Source organism: Phoca vitulina, unplaced genomic scaffold (assembly GCF_004348235.1).
Source record: "Phoca vitulina isolate PV1807 unplaced genomic scaffold, GSC_HSeal_1.0 scaffold2, whole genome shotgun sequence".
NCBI classification, from domain to species: Eukaryota; Metazoa; Chordata; class Mammalia; order Carnivora; family Phocidae; genus Phoca; species Phoca vitulina.
Window position 1 is genome coordinate 56,115,511 of NW_022589705.1, and position 26,792 is coordinate 56,142,302.

A 26,792-nucleotide genomic window follows, 5' to 3' on the forward strand; every position below is an offset into this window, starting at 1 on the left:
TACCCATGTTATGGTTTTAAAAAGTAAAACTAAACAAATCCCAGTCATAGGCACCCTGTCTGAGCTGAGAAAAGGCCTGTGGTCACACTGGGCTGCAGTTTGCTGTTTAGGGAGAGAGGGGCTGGATTTGTCCATCTCCAGGCCCCTCTGAGCCTCAACCTCCCCACCCTGTGTGTGTGCGCATGGGTTTCTGAATCATTTCTGAGCTGGGAGTGCCTGGGAGGCAGGATGCTGTGGGGCTGTAAGCACCAGCACTCAGCACCAAGCCCAGGGTTTCTCCTGCCACTTCTACTCAAGTACTTTTAATTGTTAGTGCATTACTAATTGAGGAAGATTTAGCATATTTAATTGTTTTGATTAAAAAATGCTTCACCAGTGATAAACAAAAGTGGGGAAAAGGCATGCAGAGGCAGAAGCCAGAATGATTACAAGGGGACTGGCGGTGGAGGGCTGCCAGCTTATGGTGGCAGGGCAGGCTGATTACTGGGATGGAGGGGCGGGAGGATGCCTGCAGAGCCCTTATGCTCATGCGGGGTCTGCCACGGCCTGCCACGGGCTGCAGGGGGAGGAGAATTCCAGTTCGATTTGAGCAGCACCGCTCGACTGCAAAGATTTGCCTTCCAAGGACACCAGAGTAGGGTACCGCCAGCAAGGGAAGGTCTGCGACTTCAGAATCCTACGATGTGAGAGCTGAAAGCATCTTGGACACCCAACCCACACTTCTCATTCGTAGTTGAGATGCCCTCGGTTCATACAGGTGAATTATCTTGCCTAAGGGCATACAGCTGAGAAATGGTGGCGCTGAGATTCAAACTCAAGTCTATCTTGCTTAGAAGCCTGTGGTATTTTCATTAATTCCAGTTATCACATCAGACTAAAGAATTCTGCTGTCAGAGAGAAAAATGTAGTAAACGCTGACTGTGTACCATCCCCATCACCCTGTGTGTTAGGCAGTGTAGACACTGTGAATTAAATAGGAATATGATGGAAATCTGAATTAAGGAAGGTCTTGTCCTTGAGAAGCTAACAGGTTTGGGACTATACTAAACAAAAACTAAGGTGTATCCCGAGAGTCGCATGTTTCAATATAGGAGGGTTAGGAGAGGAGTCTCATCAGAAGCTGTAGGGGAGGCCAGATCAGAGCTGTCTGCAGAGTACCCATGGGAAACCAAGACCAGTAAGCTGGGCAGGGGGTGGGCGCATGGGGGAGGGGGGGGTGCGGGCAGAGAAGGTCAAACCTAGTGACAAAATCCAAGACTTGAAACTGGTATTGGAAGACAAGACACAGAACCAGACATGTCTTGCTTCCTCCATCTAGTAAAGAGCAGAGGAAGGAGAGCGGAGAGAGAGCAGAGAATGGTCTGGGGCAACTCTGTGGCACTTGCCCAGATGGGTGTGTGGCATGGGTGGTGGAGTGACTACACAGCTGACCTTTGAACAACATGGGGGTTCGGGGTGCTGACCCTCCACACAGCTGAAAATCCAAGTATAACTTTTGACTCCCCCAAAACTTAACTACTGATAGCCTACTTTTGCCTTACAGTTAACATAAACAGTGGATCAACACATATTTTGTATATTATATGTATCTTAAACTATATTCTGACAATAAGCTAGAGAAAAGAAACTGTTATTATGAAAATCGTAAGAGAAAATGCACTTACAGTACTGTACTATATTTATTGAAAAAGCCCACATATAAGTGGACCCACACAGTTCAAATCCATGTTGTTCATCAGTCACCTGTGTTTATAGAACCAAACAATGATCCGCCATGGCTCCACCCCTCCCATCAAGGCTGGACTCCTTAGATGTCAGCTTTGGACCATATCCTACTGGCATTTGTTTGGGGGTCTTGAACTCAGTGAACTCTGGAGTTGATGTTTTTCAAACCTGGCTACACAATGAGATCATCTGGAGTGCTTATTAAAAATACAGGTTCCTGTGTTCCACCTCTATCAGTTCTAATGCTGAATTTCGGAGTCATCAGCAGTCTGTATTTAAATAGATTACCCAGATGATTCCTTGTCAGTGCATCTGGGACCAGATACTGAGTAGCGTGGTTCTACAGAGAACTCTGGTGGCCTGTCCCAGAGCACTGGCCTCTGCCCTATCTCGGTCAATGCCTTTGTCAATGCCTTGGATATGGCCCTAGCAGCCAGGCTCATCATATCCACCCATAAGAAGTAACTAGGAAAAGCCAAGGATCATTCAGATAAAGAATCAGGATTCAAAAAGCCCTCAGATGTTTTGGAAGGATAGACAGACCAAGCATGGCAAAATCAGGCTCAGTTGGGAAAGCTGTAACCTCCTTCCCTGGTGAGAAAATACCATGCACGAGCACAATAGGGAATGGGCACAGCTTAGAAAGCAAGAGAAAAGGCTGTGGAGTTTTGGATAACTTCCAGCTCAGGAAGACAATGAAGCCAGGTGAAAAACCAGGGGAAAATTATAATCAATAAAGTAAAGGAGGGGATAATCTGTGTGTGTGTGTGTGTGTGTGTGTGTGTAGTTTAGAGAAACCCAGAATCTGATACAAAGTTCTGGAGTCCACATTTTTAAAAAGAAATAAGAAAAGAGGACTTTAAACATTTTGTAGCCTTAAAAAAGAAGGAAATCCTGCCATATGCAACAACATAGGTGAATGTTGAGGACATTATGCTAAAAGAAATAATCACGGAAGGGCAAACATGCATGATTCCAGTTATATGAGGTATATAAGATAGTCCAACTATCAGATTATAGAATGGTGGTTGGCAGGAGTTGGAAGAGGAGAAATGAAGAGTTGCTAATCAATGGGCATAATGTCTCAATTATGTAAGTTCTAGAGATCTGTCCAACATTGTCTGTATAGTTAAGAAGACTGTATTGTACACTTAAAAATTTGTGAAAAGAGTAGATGTCATGTTAAGTGTTCTTTTTTTTTTTTTTAAAGATTTATTTGAGAGAGACAGAGTGCGCCCGCAAGCAGGGGAAGGGGACAGAGGCAGAGGGAGAGAATCTCACGCAGATGCCCCACCGAGCACAGAGCCTAAGGGGGCTTGATCCTAGCACCCTGAGATCACAACCTGAGTTGAAACCAAGACTTGGATGCTTAACCAACTGTGCCACCCAGGCACCCCTCATGAGTGAAAAAAAAGCAAGTAGGCAATGATTGGAGAAGAGTAGCATGAGGGTGAAGAAATTCAAAACCATATCCTTTGGGAATTTTTGAGGGCATGGGGGATGTTCACCTGAACAGGAGAGGAAAGATCTCTGTCTAAGAGAGATCAGCTGAGCTAGATTCAGCTCTCCAGAGGGTTGTCTTGAGGAAGAGGAGTTAGGCTACTAGTGTGGTTGCAAGGGCAAGAACTAGGACTCAAAGGGCAGAAGCTACAGGAAGACAGATTAAAGCTCAACATAAGATAAATCATCATAATGGTCACAGGCCAAAGAGATCTGAGTTGTTTCATAAAGGCAGTGAGCTCCCCATACTGGGAGGGTATCAAGCAGAGGCTGACTATTTGCCTGTACAGGGCACAGTGGAAGGGTTTGAAGAGTTGACCCGTGGTCTTTTAAGGTTTCTTCTAAAGCCACGATTCTGAAACTTTAAGAACGCACCAGAACACCTGGAGAACACTTGAAACAAGTGTGATAAGTACTTAATGATGTCTGAGTGTGAGCCAGGTATCTGGGAAATAAGGACTGAAGAGCATTTGCTCTCCGTGAGCTCACTGGCAAGTGTGAAGAAACAGAAAGGAATGAATACTGCCCTGTGCAAGGAGAGGTGTGAAAGGCCAGCAGAGTCAGGGGAGTCTTCCTTGGAGGTCGAATGAAGGATATCAGAGGCAAGTCTGAAAGGATGAGTAAGGATTAGCCAGACAAAGGGGGGACATCGGAAGCAGAGGGAGACCATGTGGAGGCCTTGCGTCCCTAGCAGCAAGAAAGGCCAACCTGACCTAAACTCAAGAGTAGAAAAGAGGGAGATTCCAATCAGTGGAGGGAGTACTGGGAGGCCCTGGGATCCTTCCCACTCTAGTCTGAACCCGAGAAGAGCTGTTGGGGTGCCTGCCAGGAGCCCAGAGGACATGTCTCTGGCCACCACGTCGGCTGCTCCTTTCCCACCTGGTCTTGGCGGTGGGACAAGTGTGAGAGCTCTTATGAGAGGCTGCATCAGTGTGGCTCGGAGGCAGAACCAGGCAGCTTGACTTCCGAGGTGCCAGAACGCAGCCAGTCTGTCACTCCTCAGATGAAAAGCATCAGGTGGAATACAGCAGGTGGAATACATTATTTATCTCTTTGCAACAAACAAATGCCATTCAGGTTGCTGTGGTCTATCTGCTATGTTGCTTTGCTAACATTGGTTGCCCCCAAAGACAGCTTCAGAAGGAAAGGGAAAGACTCATATAGTCTGTTTCATGCCATAACATTGGAAAGGATGATTGTTCAGCTGGGAAGTGTAGGCTACCTTTAGCCGCCCGCTCTGTGCTGCTGTTTATCCATTGAAACATGCTTCTCCCAACCGCCTACGAATAACAGTATAAGTACCTCTGTGCCTTTCATATGCTGTTTCCTCTCCCACTCAGTTGTAGAAAGCCTTTCTTCTCTCCCAAGGGCCCAAGTCTGTGTCCCCACGGAATCCTTGTGTGTCCCCCACGGTATCCCTATGCTCCCCTCCAGCATAGTATTTAGCATACCCTAGCAATTGTCAGTTTCTTGATCTGTTCCTCCAATTATCCTGCAAACTTATAAAATTGTCTCTTGAGTTTACAGGTCTTGGCACAGAGCCTGGCATGTGACGAGCCCCCAGGAGTGCTCAGGGATGGGCTGATTCCAACCAATCTAGACAATGCTCTAAAATGTTTTGGTAGTCACAGAACTCCTTTTGGCTGATGATACAAATCACATCTTCATAATATCTCACACTTGATTAGGAGATAATATTTTATAAAGCACTTTCATCTGCATTATCTCATTGGAGGCTCACAACAATCTTAGGGAGCCAGGAGGATTTATCCATTGTGTAGGCTCAGTGGTTAGAAAAAGCAGTAATTGTGGTGGTTAAGAATGTGAACTCTGGAGTCAGGGTTTTACATTCACTAGTAATGTTGGGTAAAGTTACCTGAACCTCTTTGGGCCTTATTTTCCCCATTTGTAAAATGTGAGTGATAGTTTCCACGCATGGATCCCTAAAAACAATGTTTGACACAATTAAGTATTCAACAAATCTTAGCTATTATTGTTAAGTTGCTTACCCCAAATTCCGTAACAGACCCAAGAGTCAGTGTCCGACGTACGGTGTGTTATATCCAAAGACAGTGCATGCTTCATTGCATCACATCAGTGTTAACTGTGCAAAGAAATGCTCCTCGTGCGGCACAAGGAACAGTGGCCTTCCCAAGCCCCGGGTTCCATGATCGCCTCATTCTACAAAGCAGCTCAGAGAAAGGAATCCATGCTCCCAATGGGCAATGTTGGGACTGCAGTCTCAGGTCTCCCTGCTGACTGATAACAGGTATCTTCAGGGACTCTGGCCCTTCTAGATGCTTTTGGTCATACACGTATATACGAGAGGCAGCATGGCTGAGGGGGCTGATGTGGCCATGACAAGAGTCAGTATAGCAGAGATTCTCAGTCTTTCTGGAATGGAGACTGCCTGAGCTAAAATTCGCCTCTACACACTTCCTATCTGGGCACATTATCTAACCTCTGTATGCTACAGTATTCTCATCTATAAGGTAGCGGCTTTCATGGTGTCTACTCATGGGGTTGTCTGTGGGGGTTAAGTGAGTTAAGTTGTAGTGTGTACAATGCTTGGGACGGTGCCTGGCTCAGAACCAGCAATAATGGTCAAGTATTGCTGTTATTACTACTACCATGAATGCTACGGCATACGTTGACTGGGCTAGTGGTCCCTGACGCTGAGCCTGGAAAATCAGGGAATGATGGAGGCCGAGGAGTTTGTCAAAACAGATTTTTAAAAAAGGTTTTATTTATTTATTTGACACACAGAGAGAAAGCACACAAACAGGGGGAGAGGCAGGGGGAGAGGGAGAAGCAGGATCCCCACTGAGGCGAGAGCCCGATGCGGGGCTCGATCCCAGGACCCAAGATCATGACCTGAGCCGAAGACAGATGCTTAACTGACTGAGCCACCCAGGTGCCCCATAAAATAGACTTTCTTAATCCACATTTCTGCAGTGGGCCATGAATAAGTGAAGATCAAGAAAACATCCGCATTTGATAAGTATCTGCTATGTGCTAGGTACAGCTTTCCCATGTGTTATCTCATTCATATTCACACATCTCTCCACAACAGGTACAACTATTCTCATTTTTGAGACGAGTAAACAGAGGCTTAAGTAGTTTAAGTGACTTGTCCAAAATTATACAATAAGTAAATAGAATCGGAATTGTACCAAGGTCTGTGTCCAAAGCCTATCTCCTCCATGCCACATTATGTCACCTATGGAAGAGAGGCTAAGGGTGGCTCTGGGGGTAATTTTGACATCATCACACTTTTTCTCCTTTAAGGCTGGGGCTGTTTCAGTGACAGAAGTGGAAATTCAAAATCAGGGCAAGATCAGGAGAATGGTGCTGAGAGTATCTCAGTTCCATGTGTATGCAAATGACTTAGGGGGGATGGGGACAAAGCCAAGACACCAGGAGTCTGTCAGTCAATCAATACCATCCATCACTGTGAAGCCTGGTTGTCATGGTAACTGGGGATAAAGCCTGGAGCCTGTTAGAGTCTAGTGCCTGTCTGTTCAGGGTGACTGGTTGGTTAGCAGGCACAGCAAAAGACCCTTTGGGCCAAGCCAGACTGCTTAGCCATAAATATAAGACCCTTCACAATCAGATTCCTGCCCACCTTACCCTCTGCACTGTTCAATCCAGCCCAGACTCTTTAGGAATCTACCCCGACTCTGCAGAGTGTAGGAAAGCTCCAGAGAAGGCCCAGCATAGATGGACTTGGATTCTGAGCCTCTCTTGCTAGGAAGACACTGAGCCTCTGCTGTGGACCAGCCTCAGCCTATGCGCAAGACTCTGGGAACACATCATTAATAAGATGCATGATGGAAACAGGCAGCTGCAAAGTGTGATGTATCTAGCTAAATCCCGGGTGCACTGAAGTACCTAAGAAGGCTCCCAACCCAAAACTATAGAGAGAGAAAAGCTGCCTGGAAGGGTCCTATCTAAGCAGAGACCAAGGATGTGATAAGCACTAGCCAGGTGAAGAAGAAAGGGTATGGGGAGGGGAGCAGAAATCCGGGTGGAAGAAACAGCACATTCCTTCTTATAAAGCCTCAGGGAGAAAGGGGGTATGATTAAGTTGAGGGACCACAAAAGCATAGCACAGCACAGCCCAATGCTGAGTAATGGGGCTAGAGGGATGAGCAGGGCCAGAGCATGCTCCCTTGAATGCTGGCCATCTTATCCATGGGCAGGAACCCTCCTGTTCTCAATGGTCACCTTCGCTTGGCTCCAGCAACCTGCCGTGCTGTAAATTGTCACCCTCCCTATGGCTCCCTGGACGCCAACACTGACTCCATTTCCAGGTTACTGATGTTATCACTCTTCCTGCCATAACTCAGCCACAAGATTGCCCTCATTAATGCACTGGCCTTGGGAGCAAGCCCTCCACAACAGAGCGTAGCCTTTGGGTGAACCTGGACACTTGTCTCCTACCACTCACCCTCACCCATTTGCTGCTTCAGCCATACTCATGAGACTCCTTCCACCCAGAAAACCCTAGCTCCCTTCTCTGTTAGGCAAGCTCCTACTCCTAATTTTTGGAAGTTCAGGTTTGAATATCTTTGGAGTCTAGAAAAGGGGAGGGGCAGAAAGTGTGGGTTGCTCCCTCCCTTGTGCTTCTACTGTATTTATTTCTATTTGAACATTTTCACATTATATTATTCTTAGTCCCCAACTAACTGCACATTTCTCCAGGGCATGGAGCTCTATGTTTCATCTCTTTGTCCCTCATTGACTGGATGAGTGGTTGAAAGGATGAACGGAGGGGTGGTGGATGGATGGAGGGATGGCTGGAGATTAGATTAGGAGAAGGGTTCTCCTCAGAGATTGTCTCCTACTTCCTATTTTGGGTAACAAGGAAAAATGTTGTTTTCTACTCCACACCTTCGTGAAAGGGAATTATAAGCAAGCAACAGCAATAATATATAAATGTGATGGGGAAAATGAGAATTTGAGGGACTTAAATTACACATTCATCCTAACCCAGTGACTCCCCGTACACAGTTTAATCATCTGGGCTGCCTTTGTCTCATTCTCTTAAAGGAATAAAAAATGCACAGCTCACATTCCCTCATTCCCCCATTCCACTGCCTCTGACAGACATCACTAATTGATCATAGCACTGTCGGGCAAAGCACCTGTCCTGTGTCATAATCCTGCTAGCATTTGCTATTGAAGTCAGCTGCCATTCCTGGCTTAGACCCTTTTTCTGGCCATCAAGGCTCTAAGGCTCACCTCTTTGGGTCCCGTGAGTGCCAGCACACCGTGCTTGTTCCCGGCCCTGTGACTGTACCTAAGCTTCAGAACAGACAACCACAAGCTGGGCAGTGTAACCCTTCACAATTCTGCCAGTTACAGTTCCTGATCAGCAGGTCAAACTGATCCCAAATTGCATTTAGGAAAGAGTATTGAGTGTCATCCTCCCTTAGTCATTTTTCAAACCTGACTTAACCACTTTCAAAGCTATCGCAAGCTGTTTAATGTTTTTTTTTTTTTTTTTTTTAAAAATTTAAAAAAAAAAAAAAAATAAAAAGGTAAATGAAATAAAATATCAGGTGGACCCCAAGAAGCATGGAGCTGGGAATTAGAAGTCCTCATGTTAAACCTCACTCTGCTCCTAGCCAGTGGTTTCACCTTGAACATGGCATTCTACCTTTCAGTGCCTGGTTTTCCTGGTTTGTAAAATGGGAACAGTCATAAGACGGCTCAAAGCATTACTGAGAGGCTTGAGTGAGATGATATTCATGGAAGCACTCAGAGCTGCCTGCCACAGAGCTCAGTTAGAACTCCCATCTTTCATTGCAATTTAGATAAACTTTTCATTAGGTGAGACTTTCCAAGCCTGTCTTTGGCAGTGATTACTCACATCTCCCTCTAGCTTTCTACCTTGTCTGCCTTCCCGTGATGGTTAATTTTATGGGTTGATTTGACTGTGCCATGGTTGTGTCCAGATATTGAGTCGAACATTATCCTGGGTGTTTCTGGGAAGGTATTTTTGGATGAGATCAACATTTAAAATCAGTATACTGAGTAAAGCAGATTGTTCTCCCTAATGTGGGTGGGCCTAACCCAATCAGTAGACATCCCAAATAGAACAAAAAGCCTGACCCTCTGCTGAGTAAGAAAGGACTCTTGCTGTCTGACTGCCTTCAAGCTGGGACTTCAGCTTTTTTCCTGCCTTTGACTCATACTGAAACATCAGCTCCTCCTGGGTCTCAAGCCTGCCAACCTTTGCACTGGAACTAAACCATCGGCTCCCGGGTCTCCAGCTTGCCAATTGCAGATCTGGGGACTTGTCAGACTCCATAATTATGTGAGCCAATTCCTTAAAATAAATCTCTATATCCTATTGGTTCTCTGAAACCAGTTAGTTAGAACTCCAACTAATATACCTCCTAATGCCTTCCTTATGGCTACTGATGATTTTTCCTTTATTTAAAGTAATGAGATATGTATCTATAGTCAGTGGAACACATTAGATGGTATTTTTAATGCTTTTTTTACTACCCTGAAAACTAAGCAATACACTTTACTCCATGATCCAGCCCACACACATCCAGATAAAATAAGTTTCAATACTTCATCATACTTTGATGCACTCTGATATTTTCCATCTTATTTTATTCTATTTTGTTTTGTTAAATGCTGATCATGACCCACTAACTTTCTTTTACAATCTACTAGTGGGCTATGACCTGCAGTTTGAAAAATCCTAGGAAAACCATCCCTGAGACATTATAGCATGTCGGTTAATATCAGTTTCCAGGGTTTGACCCCTGGCTCTACTAGTTAATAGCACCATGACCTTGGGCAAGTTATTTAACATCACTGAGCTTCAGTTCTTAATTTGTAAATTGGGGATTATAGTATCTTCTTCCCAGGTCTTTCTTGAGGATTAAATGAGATAGTACGTTTAAAGTGTTTAACTCTGCCACATACAAAATGCTCAGTAAATGTTGACTGTCTTGCCACCTCTGCTAGAGCCTAAGCCTCTGATATATGGTATCAGAATGAATGATAGAATGTGTGAGAAAATGTTGTGGGGATAAATACTTGGACAATATACAAACTCTACACCAGAAGATGTTGATTCAATACTGACTGAATCCTGTTGAGTGATTTACTTAAGCTCTTTGGACCTCAGCTTTCTCTCTATAAAATTGGGGAAAATACTGGGCGCCTGGGTGGTTCAGTTGGTTAAGCGACTGCCTTTGGCTCAGGTCGTGATCCTGGAGTACTGGGATCGAGTCCTGCATCGGGCTACCTGCTCAGCAGGGAGTCTGCTTCTCCCTCTCCCACTCCCCCCTCTTGTGCGCGCTCTCTCTCTCTCTCATTCTCTCTCTCAAATAAATAAATAAAATCTTTAAAAAAAATTAGGGAAAATACTAATACACCTCCTCATAAGGTATTATGAAGACTATCCGGAATATTAGATGTGCATATGTTGTACTTTACCAATATTAGGAGTTATTATATGTAAATATGTTTTATTAAAACCAAATATTTCAGTTAGCTCTAAGTACAGTGAAGTTTAAAAATTAATTCATTTTAGGTGGTTACCAATTTGGTTGTCCACACAATAAATCATTCCTGACTATAATTAGATGATTATGACAAAGAGAAACCCTGTTACCTTCTGTGCATCCTCGATGAGAGGAACCATGTTGGTATCTAGGCAGTGCTTACTGTGTTTGTGTGCTTAATAAATGTTTGTTGAATGAAAAGCTGAAGGAATGAGTAAGTAAAGGAAGGGAAGGGGCAGGGAGGAAGAGCATGTGGAATTATAACTGACATCAACTTTAGTGAGTTTTAATTGTGTTTCTGTGGCTTTTTCTACTCTCTGAGTTAGGTGGTAGACCAGCTGGTCCAGGGCCCCTAGCTGGAAGGTGATGATCAATGACAGGCAGAATGTACTGTGCTCTCGCTAGAAGGGTCTTTCCCAGGGTCGCTGTTATCTGGCATCCATCAAGGGGAGGAATGATGGAACACAGGCACTGATTTGGGCAGAGTTGTTAACACTTTGAAAGATAGTGGTGAGAATTCAAAGTGACCTTGATGAATGGGAGAAGCAGTCCCTCCAAAACTGGATGAAGTTCCAGGGACAGAAATGAATGACCTTGATCAAAAAAAAAATGGGCAGGTGGAGGAGAAGGCATGATTGCTGAGGCTCCAAGTCTACAGCAAAAGCATTGGCCACTGTAGGCTGGACACAATGATAATGATTTCCTTTCTATTTGAAGTCTGTTTCAGAGCTGACCAATTGCAGTGCCCTATGAGGCAGGTTATCTTGTTATCCTCACTTTACAGATGAGAGGGCAGTTAACATTACAGAGTTGATTACTGAAAACCTGGGAATAAAATAAAACATGTGGTAATAAAAGAACCACCATAGTACAGCAACTACAGGTAACGTTTTCTAACTCTTACTATATGCCAGGCGCTGGGCCACTTGCTCACATAAATAGTTTCATTTCATATTCACAAGAATCCTATGAAGTAGCTACTATCATTGTCTCATTTAGAAGAACAGAAAACTGAGGCATGAAGAGGATAACTAATTTGCCTGAAGGTCACTTGCCTAATAAATGGTGGAGATGAGATTTGAATCCAGGCAAAGGTTCTGATTCAGAACCTTTTCCAGCAATTGATATTTATTGGGTGCTTGTTAGAGGCTGAGCACTGTACTAAATATTTTCTGTGCATATGTTCACTCATTCCTCACTCATTTACTCTGTGAGATAAAAGCCATTAGTACTTCCAGCTTAACAGGTGAAGAAATTGAGACTTAAAATGACTAAATAACCTGCCCATGATCACACAGCTAGTAAGTGACAGAACCCATGTGTTCAACCACTGGGCTACGCTACTATTATCCTGCATTCAAGGGGGAAAAATATCTAAACACTTACTATGGAAGATGTGGTTAGAATTATTCTCAAACAAACCTTTTTGTTTGGTCTTGAAAAGCTGAGGTTTAGAGAAATTAAGTACCCTGATCAAGGTCATGCAGCTACTAACTGGTGGAACCAAGATGCTCACCCACATGTGTCTGACTCCCAAGTTTAGGTTCCTTGTTACCATGACACTAGCATATGTTTTCCTTCTATAGTCCTTGATCACATGACTTTATGGCCTACTGACCCCACCTACAACTGGAATCTATAATAGTAACTACTGTTTGGACGGTGTTTTACTGTTACACGCAAACAATGTATCATGGAACACTACATCAAAAACTAATGATGTAATGGTGATTAACATAATAAAATAAAATTAAAAAAAAAAAGTAGTTTATTGCCCATATATTAGTGATGGGAAAACTGAGATTCAGAGACATAAAGTATTAGCTTTCAGATGGCAGTGCCTACATGAAAAGCAAAGATATCTCTGTTGGAAAAGATATTTTTACTACCACACTGCCTGCTGGCTTTCATGGGGCCAGACGGTGCTGCTAAAGCATCAGTAGATGTCACTTTCCGCAAGGTCTTTGCAGAGTTCTTTCAAATGGCCAAAATCCATATAATCATGAACCTTTAGAGTCTTGAGGACCATTCGTTTACTTTCTATTCCATGCACGGTTTCCATTATAGCATCCCTGATAAAGGTATCAATCAGATTTACCTAGATTCTTAGATGCTGATGGGACACTCTATTTCCTGTTATGTTTTGAAAGACAAAGGGCACAGAAGCTGAAACAGATGTGTTAGAACCTATCTCCATTAACCACAAAACAGGAGTCCAGAGCAGACCACTACCATCTTTGTCCCAAAGATATTTATGGAATATCCACTAACTTCTGATACTTTTCTCATTTTACATGTCAACATGGGTGGAGGGAACTGGCAGAGAAAACACAGCATAACCTGGTGAGCAACAGTCAAGGGACTGGAGCGGAAGGCCCGGAGGGTAGGTACTGAGGACGTAATGAGACATATGAGGAGAGAGGGAGGAAGTCAGAATTATTCCCAGATTGTGAGTCTGGACAAAGGCAGCTGGGATAAAAGGGAAAGAAGCCTGGACTATGACTCAAAATAACTCATGTATTTTTCATTTACTAATGATAGAGGTTTACAGCCTCATTTCCTTCATCTGTAGAAGTAAGGAAACCTCTCCTCTTGTAGAGATCTTTGGAAGATTAAGTAAGAAGATACATAAAACAGCCAAAGGCATGAAAAGATGCTCAACATCACTCATCATCAGGGAAATGCAAATCAAAACCACAGTGAGATATCACTTCACACCTGTTAGGATATCTATTATCAAAAGATAAGTGATCACAAATGCAGGTGAGGGTGTGGAATAAAGGGAACCCCGTGTGCTGTTGGTGGGAATGTAAACTCGTACAGCCACCACAGAAAACAGAATGGAGGTGCCGCAAGAAATTAAAAATAGAACTACCTATATATCCAGCAATCCGACTTTTGTGAATACATGCAAAGGAAATGAAATCATTATCTAGAAAATATATCTATACTCCCATGTTCACAGCAGCATTATTCAGATTAGCCAAAATATGGAAACAATGTAAGTCAACAGATGAATGGATAAAGAAAATGTGGTACAGATATCCAATGGAATATTACCCAGCCTTTAAAAAGAAGGAGATCCTGTCATTTGTGACAACATAGATGAACCTGGAAGACATTATGATAAGTGAAATAAGGCAGACAGGGGCACCTGGGTGGTTCAGTCATTAACCGTCTGCCTTCAGCTCAGGTCATGATCCCAGAGTCCTGGGATCGAGCCCGGCATCGGGCTCCCTGCTCGGCAGGAAGCCTGCTTCTCCCTCTCCCACTCCCCTTGCTTGTGTTCCTGCTCTCGCTATCTCTATCAAATAAATAAAATCTTTTAAAAAAAGAAAGAAAGAAGGCAGACATAGACAAATACTGCATGGTGGAGCCAAAAAAAAAAAAAAAAAAATCAACATCATAGAAACTGAGAGCAGAAAAGTGATTACCAGAGCTGAGGGTGGGAGAAATAGGGAGAAGTTTTTGAAAGGGTACAAATTTTAGTTATAAGATGAATAAGTTCTGATGTATAACATGGGGATTGTAGTTGATAACACTGTATCATATCATTGAAACTTGCTAAAAGAATAAAACTTAAATGTTCTCACCAAAAAAAAGGCAAATAGGCAAAAACAGTATGGAGGTTCCTCAAAAAATAGAGTTATACCACATGATCCAGCAATTCCACAACTCAGTATCTATACAAAGAAAATGAAAATACTAACTAAAAAAGATAGAGGCACCCTTATGTCTTTTTGATAATAGCCATTCTGACAGCTGTAAGGTGATATCTCATTGTGGGTTTGATTTGCATTTCCCTAATAATTAGTGATGTCAAGCATCTTTTCATGTGCCTATTGGTCATCTCTACATCTTCTCTAGAAAAATGTCTTCAGATTTTCTGCCCACTTTTTAATTGGATTTTTTATTTTCTTGTTCTTAAGTGGTATCAGTTTTTTATATACTTTGGGTATGAACCCCTTATCAGATATATCATTTGCAAATATTTTCTCCCATTTAGTAGGTTACCTTTTCATTTTGTCGATGATTTCTTCATTGAGCTGAAGCTTTATAGTTGGGCCGAATCCCATTTGTTTATTTTTGTATTTGTTTCCCTTGCCTTTGGAGGCAGATCCAAAAAAATTGCCAAGACCAATTGCTTCCTGCCTATGTTTTCTTCTAGGAGTCTTATGGTTCAGGTCTTACATTCAAGTCTTTAAACCATTTGAGTTGATTTTTGTATATAGTATAAAACAGTGGTCCGGTTTTCCCAACAGTGTTTATTAAAGAGAATTTTCTTTCTCCATTGGTTATTCTTGCCTCTTCTGCTGTAAATTAATTGTCCATATATGTGTGGGTTTATTTCTGGGCTTTCTATTCTGTTCCATTGATCAGTGTATCTGTTTTTATGCCAATACCATACTGTTTTGATTACTATAGCTTTGTAATATAGTTTGAAACCAGGGAGTGTGATGTCTCCAGCTTTGTTGTTCTTTCTCAAGAATGTTTTGACTATTCGAGGTCTTCTGTGGTTCTGCACAATTTTTAGAATCATTTGTTCTAGTTCTCTGAAAAATATGTCGTTGGAATTTTGATAGGGATTGCATTGTATCTGTAGGTAGTATGGACATTTTAACAGTATTCTTCCAATCCGTGAGCACAGAATATCTTTCCATTTATTTGTATCTTCTTCAATTTCTTTCATCAATGTCCTACCATTTCAGAGACTTTTATAAGACCTTACACTGAAAACTGTAAGACATCCTTTTATTTTTGTTGTGTGGTTTCATGCTGACTTTGAGGGAGAAGCATTTTATCTAAAGGATACATGAGAAGAAAACAGCCTTGTGCATCCTCTGGGGTGAACCCAGAGAGGATCTGAGGCAAACCCAAGGACAAAAGATTCCTCCAGAGCAAACCAGCGAGTGTGTTCACTTAAATCGTTCTATACCAAGCTCGTCTCTTTGAGGACATGAACGTACACCACACGGGGTGTTTCTTAGGAACAAGCATTTTATAGAATATAAATATTATTATTTGATATGGATCAAAGATACACAGAAAAAGACCGTAACAAAGAGGAAAGAGAGAGAGAGAAAGAAAGGCACCCAAAGACAAAGAGAGAGATGGAGGATGACAGAGACAAAGAAGAAACTAGACAAATATCAAATATGGAGAGAAGGGTATGCATGATTCTATTTGTGAAAGGGAAAGAAGGTAGATATTTTTGTTCTTTGTAGGTTAATATGTAAATGGAATTCTGATTTATTAGCGGTCTCCAGCAGATGAGGTGATGATTAGCACATTTCCATATTTATAGAAAAGCAACACTAACTTTCCGGATTTATAGAAAATCAGCTCTTCACAAATAGCAAATTGTGCTATTATCGACATATGGTTTTCTATAAACAGAGCTGAGGTAATTATCCCTGGGACAATTTGTTGGTGGGCTCCTTTTGAATATTAACCACATTGGAAGCCCATTTCTGCCTCACAGATTTTAAAGAGGAGGGGCCATGAGACACCCCAGACAATTAATTAGTAATCCAACATCAAAGACAGAGCCCAAATGAAAGGCTCTACCCAGGACCACATGGTGGAAAGACCATAGGTCCAGGGCTCTGACGCCAGCTTCCTGCAGCTCTGGGCAAAGTAATTAACCTCCCTGAGGAGCCTCAGCATTTATGGGCTAAAACTGGGATAATACCAACCTCCAAGTGTTGTCAAGAAAACAAAATGAGAATGTATGCAACAGCACCTGGAACCTAGTAGGTCCTCAACAAATGTTAATAACCATGTTTCCTTCCTTACATTTTTGAATGATTCTTTTAAAACCCACTTTAATTAAGTTTTTCAAACTCCTTTTTTATATTGACCTATCATAAACTGTTTGTTTTATATCATGACTCCATACGTGTATAACTGGAAAAAATTTCTTGAAGCAATAACTTATATTCACTACCTGTAATCCTCTATGATATTCTCTAGTCTCTCCTTTGTTGTTGTTGTTAAGATGTTGTTTGTGATCCATACATTGATTTTAAGACCTGCTATTAGGAAGGAAGTACTCTGCTGCAGGAGGGTGGAGACCACATTTAGATTTGCTCACCATTGTATCTCTAGCACAAATACATAATAGAGAGTCAAGAGATATTTGAATTATAAAAGAATGAATACATGGATAGATGGATGAATTAATGAATGACCCTAATCAGGAATCTAAATTATTGCCCCCTTTCAAACTCCATGTCTTGTTTTATACATTCACTACTTCCTTAATGCTGTGCTGAGTGCTAAAGAGATAAAGAAGTGTCGGACATAATTCTTGCTCTCAGATCTTGCTATCTAGATGAGAAAAATATTACAATTTGGAAAATCATCTTTTGAGGATTAAAGAGTGTGGAATTTACATGAATGTGCTGAAGGAAAGAAACGGACAGCATGGGCTGGTGCAGTCAGGGAAACTTCTTGAAACTGGGAATTTTAATTTAGCTTTGAAGTATGGATAGATTTCTCCGCCTTCTACTCACTCATTGACTAGGTCAGTCATTCTCAAACTGTAGTGAGCATCAGAATCACCTGGAGGGCTGATCAAAACACAGACCACTGGGTCCTCTTACCAGTTTCTGATTTAGTAGGTTTGGGATGGGATCCTGAGAATTTACATTTCTAACAGGTTCCCAGGTGATGCTGATGCTGCAGTTAAAATCCACACTTCGAGAATCACTGTTCTAACCATTCTGAGTGAGACCATGAAGGCTCTTGATGCCATGCTAAGGAGTTTAACCATTCAGGATTTTAGACAAAGAAGTGATATCACTGTATCAGTAAAGCAGAAAGATCATTCTGGGAGCAGTTGTTGAGAATGGATTGCAGAGGTGAGCCTTCCCCTAGATTTTGGAGCCAATGCAGTGATAAGTGACAGGTGGGAACCCAGCCTACCACTGTGGGAGTGAAGGTGGGGGAGAGGGGTGGACTGAGGGCTGTTCCAGAGCCAGAACTGAAGGTTCTTTGAGATCTACAGAGTAAAGGAGGAGGAATCTTGGATGACTCCAGGTTTCTAGCATCATGGACTGATTATATGGCAGTTCCATTAACTAAGAATCTATATTTATAAGTTTTAACATTTTAAATAACAAAATCCCAAATATTGTTTATTATCAAAGAGGTAACTATAGTGTAATAGAAAACATAGTTTGGGGCAGCCAGACAAGCCTGAGTTTAAATCCTGTTTGTGATGCTTCCTAGCACGTCATTTCACCCTTCTGGACCTCAGTTCCCTGTAAATAATAATACTCTGAACTGCAGTGCTTACTACAACATACTTCTTGGTGCTCCTCCCCCTGTCCCACCCCCAGTCCATTATCACCTCCACATGTCTCCCTGCTCTAATTACAGCACTGCCCTATGCAACCTCCTACACAAGTATTAGGTATGTTACCTTACACGGTTGTCCCCCATGAGATCACACATGGCTCATAGTCAGTGCTCAGAAAACTGCAAACCACATCCTGGCTTATGCATTGGCCACTGTGTATGTAAAGCTTCTGTCCTACTTACCAAGTGATTCCATTTTTTCTCCGTCAAGCACCAGGATATATTCATAAACGCCACCCATTGATCCAGACGTTATGTAATGAGTGCCATAGTCATTGATGAACTTGGCATACATGCCGTAATTGTACTGCTCTGGGAGCTCCATTAATGTTTGCAGCATGCCTTCATCCAGCACAATATTGTCCCTCCTCATCTTAAAATGAGCAGTCTGCACCTTTGTGAAAATTCTCAGGAATTTATATTTCTGCCAGCAACCACCACCATGGAATAAGGGACGAGAAGAAACAGAGTGCACATGTTACTACATGACATAATGCGAAAGGTAGCATTTAGTAGCTGTGGGAAATATATATTTACATGTAAACACATGAGCATAAATACGTTAGTATTATTCTATTTTACAGGCATATATGAAACACCAGTGTGTGCCTGGCTGCCTCTCTCATGCCTGCCTCTCTGTTCCCACTGCCCCTGTTCAGGTCCTCTTCTCCTCCACTCTCATCTGGGTTGGTTCCTGCAATGTGCTTCATGGTGTTGCTCACTCTGTTCTGCCCCCAGTCCATTGTCACCTCCACTAATTACTCTGCTCTAATTACAACACTACATGGTGCAACCTCCTGCACAAGTATTCGGTATCCACTCACAATTATGCTTAAGAATATTTTTGATGACATGAAGTGCCGACCTTACCTATTGATGTAACTTACTGAACAAGTATCTGTAAGAGCCTGTAGTCACTTGCATTATGCCAGGAGCAGAGGACGTAATCTTGAATGAGATAGGCCCCTGCCATCATGGAGCTTACGTTCTAGTGGTAATCTTGTACTATTAAGGAATAAAGAAAAGCAAGCTCCTGAGATAATAAAAAAGAGACAAAACTGGGATAATTTTGGATTGGTTCAAGAGGAATGGGATTGGGGTGCCTGGGTGGCTTAGTCTGTTAAGCATCCAACTCTTGGTTTTGGCTCAGGTCATGGTCTCAAGGTTGTGAGATCGAGCCCCACATCGGGCTCCATGCTGGACATGGAGCCCACTTAGGATTCTCTCTCTTTCCCTCTGCCCCTTCCTTGCTCAGGCTCTCTTGCGCTCTCCCTCTCTAAAAAAAAAAAAAAAAAAAAAAAGAGGAAGAGCATTGTGTATGGGCATTACTTCCAAGTAAACCTTGATCCAAAGTGATAGTGAAATTTTGAAAAGACCATCTGCTTCAAGAAAAGTCCACATGACCATGTAATAGCCAGATCTCAGAACAATTCTTTCCCTGGGACGCCTGGGTGGCTCAGTTGGTTAAGCGACTGCCTTCGGCTCAGGTCATGATCCTGGAGTCCCGGGATCGAGTCCCGCATCGGGCTCCCTGCTCGGCGGGGAGTCTGCTTCTCCCTCTGACCCTCCTCCCTCTCATTCTCTCTCTCTCAAATAAATAAATAAAATCTTTAAAAAAAAAAAAAAAAAAAAGAACAATTCTTTCCCTTTAGAGCAATAGCTAACTTGGTGGCAAAGCTCCAGAATGGAAATTTGTATTTGTTGAATAAGTTAATTTTCATAACTGTATTTTCATCATCCAGAATAATTTTTTGGGCCCCAGCTAAACCCACAGTGCTGGCATCAATATTGTTGAGGCATTTTGGTAAACTTTGAATCAATTCAGTAAATATTTCTCTGGCCCCTGACGATTTCTCCATCCTCATCACTCCCTATGTTCCCTTTCCACCCTGTGCGTCAGCTGGCTGAAGTCCTTGCAATCCCACATTAGTGTGAGGCCATCTGTCATCCCCAGGATTTTACATACTGCTGTTTCCCAGGCCCAGAATACCCTTGGCTAACTCCCACCTCCCTTCATCGGGACAACCTGTACTAGTCTTTAGACCCCAGTTTAGGTGGATGTCCCTTCCTCAAAGGAGCATTGCTTGGTTGCTCAGGTTAATAGGAAGTTAGTGGTGAATGTTTGATGAATCAGTGAATGATTGACAGAGCACACCAGTCCTCCAATCTATTCCAAAAAGCAAGGCTCGCTTTCGAATTCTTCCCAACCTAGTTTACAGGGCCTGGCTTTCTCTTTAAGACATTACTATTCTAAGTATTTCCCTGTTTGTTCTAGGTAACCATGAAAAAGAATGGGGTGAGGCGATAAGAGTTCTACTCTTATCATTCAATTTTATTCCCTTTGTGATGATTCTGTGTGCAAAAGCGTAGTAAGAAAAACAAACATGATTACCACTGATCAGACATTTCCAATTACACAAGCAAATGCAGGTTCAATTACTACTGTACTTTTTAATGCAATTAAGGTAATGCACGTTCAGTCTCAGATTACGGAATACTGTTTGACACAGGCATTATGCTTTAATACCTTCTTATTATACTTGTTTAACTCATTCAAGAACGAAGAGTCTCGTGACCCGGATAGACCCACATCCAGTGTTACAGGGCTGTTTTTAGGGCCCACACCAACAGTTACTCCGGCCGACACAGACTTGTCATTTTTTACTTTAGAAAGAAGGTCACGTGCATCATTGTACAGCTCTGAGGAGAGTCTAGTATCTGCCAGGGCCTGAAAAGAAGCAAACAGATGTTAGCTTTGTGCACGCAGATTTATATTCCAATTTGTGCTTAATATTTAAATCTTTGCTCTGTAAAATATCACAAAGCAGATTCTTATCAATAATTATTTTAAAAGGCTACTCCAGGCATCAGATCGATGCTCACTCACTAAAATACCGAAAATATAGCAGTTAGTTTATTTGTTGCTCAGTGGAGTGTTAAAATATTTATTTAAATACACACACTCATGATTCTGATAAAATGCTGTATTGTTCCGAGTACGGATTTTTTTTCCAGCTGACTTATCCTTCCTGTAGAGAAGGTCACCTGTCTCTGCAATGGAGACATCCAGAAAGCCACGTCTGGGTGTGGATCTGGGAGGAAAGGGGCAAGGAAGCCGAACGAGTGGTGGGAGCTCTAGGCAGAGGTATGCTCTCGTGCTGCCCACAAATGCACGGTTATTTCACTCCAGGCACATGGTAGGGTTGCGTGTCTCTGCCAGCTTGAATGGAGGCATGGTCTTGTGCCTGGTCTGAGCTGAGAGAACAAGGCTTAAGAGCACATGAGTGGTTCGCTCGGCAATCACGAGAGCATGTGTTGAGATGGAGCCTCCATTCATTTGGGTCCCGAGTGTCTGTGTTGATGAGTGCTCCTTCCACCTTGGGATGGATGCATAGCATAGGGCATTGTTGCTTTAAAGCACTGAGATTTCAGAATCCTTTGTTGTCACAGCATAGCCTAGTCTGTCTTGCTGGACACGTAAGCGCCAGACCATCCTCAGGGTTAGGGAAACGGTGTCGTCTTTGTCTTCCAGCTCGGCTTATCAGAGGCTGATAGCAGCGGTGGAAGCTGGGGGGGAGAGGGGGGAAACCATAAGCCTGGCCTTGTCCTACTGTCAGTATTTTTCTCTTGAGAAAGTTGAGGGAGGGGGGATGTGACTAATAATTGTTCAGAATCCTTGGATCCTACCATCTCTCTGTAAAGATAGAATGCATATGACTATATGGATATAATGTGTATAATTTGTCTTCCCTTCTAAATGACATAGAGCCGGGGCTCCATTGAGCTAGATCTGGGTTTGAATCTTGTCTCTGCCATCTATTGCAGTAGACCTTTGGGCCTGACACTTTATCCCTCTGAGTCTCTCGGTCTTTTTCCTATCTAAAATGGGGCAGTGATAATATCTACCTCATTGTGTTGTTGTGAGGATTAAATGAGAGGATTTGTGTGGAAGTATGCGATCTGGTGCACGGTGAGCATCCGGTGAAGCTGTCAGTGTGGACATCTCACCCAGAGTGGGGGAGGATTAGAGAAAGGAGTGGTCGGGAGTAGGCTCTGGAACTGGCCATGATTTTAGGTTATAGATGAGTGCCCAGGAGAGCACAGAATTTTAGAGATGGAGAGAATTTAGGGATCCACAGCATTTTGCAAGCGCTTCTCAACAGCAGAAGCCTTTCTGTAAACAAAATCCCATATGGAAAACCAAGATAGGAAAGTTATCAGAGAAAAGACAAATAAGGAAAGTTATCAGAGAAAAGACAAACACCATGTGATTTTGCTCATAGTGTGGAACTTAAGAAACAAAACAAATGCACAGAGGAAGAAAGAGACAATCCAAAAAAGATTCTTTTTTTTTTTTTTTAATTTTATTTATTTATTTGACAGAGAGAGAGACAGCGAGAGCAGGAACACAAGCAGGGGGAGTGGGAGAGGGAGAAGCAGGCTCCCTGCTGAGCAGGGAGCCCGATGTGGGACTCGATCCCAGGACCCTGGGATCATGACCTGAGCCGAAGGCAGACGCTTAACGACTGAGCCACCCAGGCGCCCGATCCAAAGAAGATTCTTAAATACAGAGAACAAGCAGGTGGTTGCCAGAGGGGAGGTGGGGGCGGGGAGAGGATGGGTGAGACAGGTGAAGAGAATTAAGAGTACGCTTTCGATGAACAAAGGGTGTTGTGTGGAGGTGTTTTTGTACACCTGAAACTAATAGAACACTGTGCGCTAACTATACTGGAACTTTGAAACAAAGCAAGAAAGGAGATGATCAGTAGGCAGCTGCTCTTGGTGAAACAGGGGCCTTGGGCTCAGAAAACTGCCCAGCTACCTCCTCTCCTAACCCCCAATTTACATGCTGGGAAGCTGGGCCCAGGGAGGGGCAGGGAGCTGCTCAAGGTCTCAAATACTTACAGTCTAACAGAGCACGACTTGAACTAGGTCTTCTGACTAGCAGCCCAGAGAACTGGACCTCGAATCTGTTTTCATTGATTATGGAATGGAGCCAAGATGTGGCAGGTGGATGGTCACACTTCTGTTCTGCCTCTCGTTGGCCCTGCCCTTGCCTGTCAGTGCCCTTCAGCACCGAGCATGTGTAGGGGCAGATGTAAAGGGACCTTCAGCCACCAGCAAGCCCTACAGGAAATAGAATCTTCCAAAGCTAGGAGTCCATCTCCAGGAACAGAACTCTCTCTCTCCCCGCCCCCACCCTACAGTGGCCTATGAGCGCCCTGTGCAGACTTACCTCAAAGTGGTACTTGAGGAAGTTGTAGGGTTTCCGGAAGTACTTCTCATCCTCTCCGTAGTAGAGATGCTCACAGGTGGGGTCATAGCGAAGCTCCCTCCATTCCCCGTTGTATACGGTCTCACACTGGCCCCCATAATACCTGGCATCGTACACACTCTGAGTTTCTTTCTGGGTCAGGATATTGTACCTAAATCAAAAAGGCAGGCACCTTCTGGGAGAGAGCACTGGAAAGGCAAAAGTAGCATCCTCTGGAAGATGTTATTGCTGGGCCGAGCAGCAGCTTCTAGAACTGTGTTCTGTGAACCCCTAGGGTTCCTCAAAGTACCTTAAACTCCGCTTTGGGTAACACTGGAAACCTGAGTGGGCTCAGCCAGGCCCCCAGGTTCCCTTTGACAGCTCCATCAGCACCTAGAACAGTGCTTCCATAGAGAAGGCACTCCTAAAAATTTGTTGTGTGAATTACAAAGGAATATGCACAATTATCAAAACTCTAAGCACAGAGCCCATTTCCCAGCTCTGCCACACCTAGCTGTGTGACTTTGGGCAAATCATTTAACCTCTCTGTGCCTCAGTTTAGTCATTTGTAAAAAGCAGTTAATACTACTGCCCTCAGAGAGCTAAATGCCTTACAACATGGAAAGGAACCACAAAGTACTTAGCATATATTAAGTACTGAATAAACATTACTGTTGTTGTTTTTGTTTGTACTGTTTCAGAAAAAGGCTCTGCGGGTAAAAAATAGATTTGACATATTGACTCTCAGTGCTAAGTTGAGACTCTAATCCTCAGAAAGGCCATCATCTCCAAGGAGGCATGGAATGTCAGAGGGTGCAATTTGGAAATCATGGAGACTCCTGTTTAATTTCTAGCTCTGTCATGTACTAGCTCTGTGAATCTGGACATATTCTAGATGTGTTCTGAAGCTCGTTTTCCTCATTTGAAGAATGGACATAATAAAACTACTTCTCATGGTTTTTGTGACATCTAAATGAGAGTATTAAAGTAAAATGGAAGTAAAGTTGTAGCACATATTGGGCACTCCAAAAATGATACTTCCTCTCCCCTAGCCCAGTACCCTTCCAGAAATACTTTCCCTTGCTTCCCCCTCTGGGGCATTTCTCATCCATCTGCCCAGGAACTGCATTTTAGGTTATAGATGGTTGAACCATATTTAGGCACAAACAGTGGTACACAGGTGAAATACAGCTTTAATTTTCTAAAAAAGAGAAGGTTAACTAAACAAAAGCATTTTGATTTGGCTAAGAGATCCAAGGACTAACAATCAAAGGGACTTATGGTATAGATAATAAAATGATTGCTTGTCTCTGCCTCTCAAACTCCTATTCAGCCTTTAAAACCCAACTCAAACATTGCCCCCTCTATCTAACCTTCTTTGATTATCCTGGACAGATAGTTGTTCCTTCCTCTGTATTCACATGGCATTCAGTGATTACCTTTGGCATAGCATTTGTCATATTTGCTCATTCCCTCCATGAAAAGGCACAAAGGCAGAAGATGAGCATGGGGTTAACTATGACTAAAACCTGCCTTGAAGGAATAAATGGATAATTATAGAGTACCTGGCATATAGTAGAAATTCAAGGTATGTTACCTTCCTTCTTCACCTCTTCTCTCCGTCTCTTTCTTCATATTAATGGAAGTGATGTAGTAATAGCTATGGTGAATTGAATACACACTCTACCAGACATTTAGCATACATTAACTTTCAACCTCATGACAATCTTGCAAATGCAGAAATTGAAGCTCAGAAAAATTAGGTAATTTGCCTATAGTCACAGCTAAATTTTTTGACACTAAAATCTGTGTTCCTTCCTTTTATTTTGCCCCTTACCTTTCTGTCTTTTTGCCCATTGAACATGTTTCTGCCTTTGGCTTATAAATATAGGCTCTCTGGTGGGCCAGACAAAAACTCAAAGGAATAATTAGTCCTAAGATTATACTATAACCTCTAAGCATAAAAGGTTACTAAGCCTGTGTATCTTTAGAAAAGCTGATTGTAGAAGGCCCAGTGAAAATGAAAAGATTTAGAGAAATTCCACTTTTTGGAAATCTATGCAGAAATACTCACATGTACAAAGATAATGTGCAAGGATGTTCATTGTAGCATTGTTTATAAGAGGAAAAAAATGGGAACAATCTATCTTTCAATAGGAAGTAGTCAAATAAATTTTCATGTAGTTATACTATGGAGAAGAGTCAGCAACTTTTTTTTATAAAGGGCCAGATATTAAATATGTTAGGCTTTACAGGCCATAGGTCTTTGTTGCAAATACTCAACTCCCATCACTGCGGGGTGAAAGCTGCATCTCAATAAAACTGTAATGACAAAAACAGGCAACAGACTGAATTTGACCTTTAGGCCATAGTTTGCTGAACCCTGTTATAGAACACCATGTTGCTTAGAAAAATAATAGAAAATGTGGGGGGAAATCTTCAAAATATATTATCAAGAAAAAAAAAAGCAAGTTAGAAACAATCACATTTATGTAAAATATACTTATGTCTATCCTGCACAATACATATAGGCATATCTTCCATACGATGTATATTGTCAGTGCATTGTTTACATGATCTGAAAGTCCTACACCAAACTGTTGACAGGGGTCAGTTCCAGGGAGGGAAGTGAGAGGGGGTGACTGGGTAGAGTGCAGGTTGGGGAGGGCGAAGGAAGACTTTTGGGTTTTGCCTCAAACAGGTATTACTTCTATAGCAATAAATAAAAATTTAAAAACTGGAACATGCTTAAATTAAAAAAAAAAAAAAAAAAAGACACCAGGAAAAAGACTTCTGAGATCTTAAGCAGAATGAAAAACCATCAAAGTGTCAGCTATTGGGAGTGGAGGTGGGGCCAACCTGCTGTCCAGTTTGGGCAAAGCACACTCAGGAAGTATATTTAAATGCTCCTTTGAATCACATGAGAGCAAGGTCATGGTCTGCGGTCTTTTTGCCAGTAAGGAGGGAATTCTTTTTCTCAAGTTAACACCTCACTATTTCATGCTTCTACTCTGTTTATCCCACAGTCACTTTCAAAGTCAAAAAAATCCCCTTTTATTAGTATTAGGGGCTGAATTGTGTCCCCCTAAACATTTAGATGTTGAAGTCCTGGACCCCAAAACCTCAGAATTTGACTGTTTTTTGGTGAGAGGGTCTTTATGTAGGTAATTGAGTTAAAATGGGGCCATTAGAGTGGGCCCTAACCCAATATGACTGGTGTCCTCATAAGAAGAGATTAGGGGTGCCTGGGTGGCTCAGTGAGTTAAGCAGCTGACTCTGGATTTTGGTTGAGGTCATGATCTCGGGGTCCTGGGATTGAGCCCCCATGTTGGGCTCCACCTTCAACAGGGAGTCTGCTTAAGGATTCTCCATCTTCTTCTGCCCTATCCGTGCTCGCACACACTCTCTCTCTCTCTCTA

At 42.6% G+C, this 26,792-nt stretch overlaps 1 protein-coding gene across 1 annotated transcript in view; it reads right to left on the reverse strand.

The window, feature by feature from the left end:
• Positions 1-26,792, reverse strand: part of C8A (complement C8 alpha chain) — a 63,810-nt gene that overhangs the window by 12,867 nt on the left and 24,151 nt on the right. The window contains exons 5-7 of the mRNA XM_032416692.1: positions 23,356-23,545; positions 20,647-20,847; positions 18,303-18,543 (exon numbers count right to left, since the gene is read on the reverse strand). Coding sequence (XP_032272583.1) covers positions 18,303-18,543; positions 20,647-20,847; positions 23,356-23,545 — 632 coding nt within the window. The remainder of the gene's footprint in view (positions 1-18,302; positions 18,544-20,646; positions 20,848-23,355; positions 23,546-26,792) is intronic.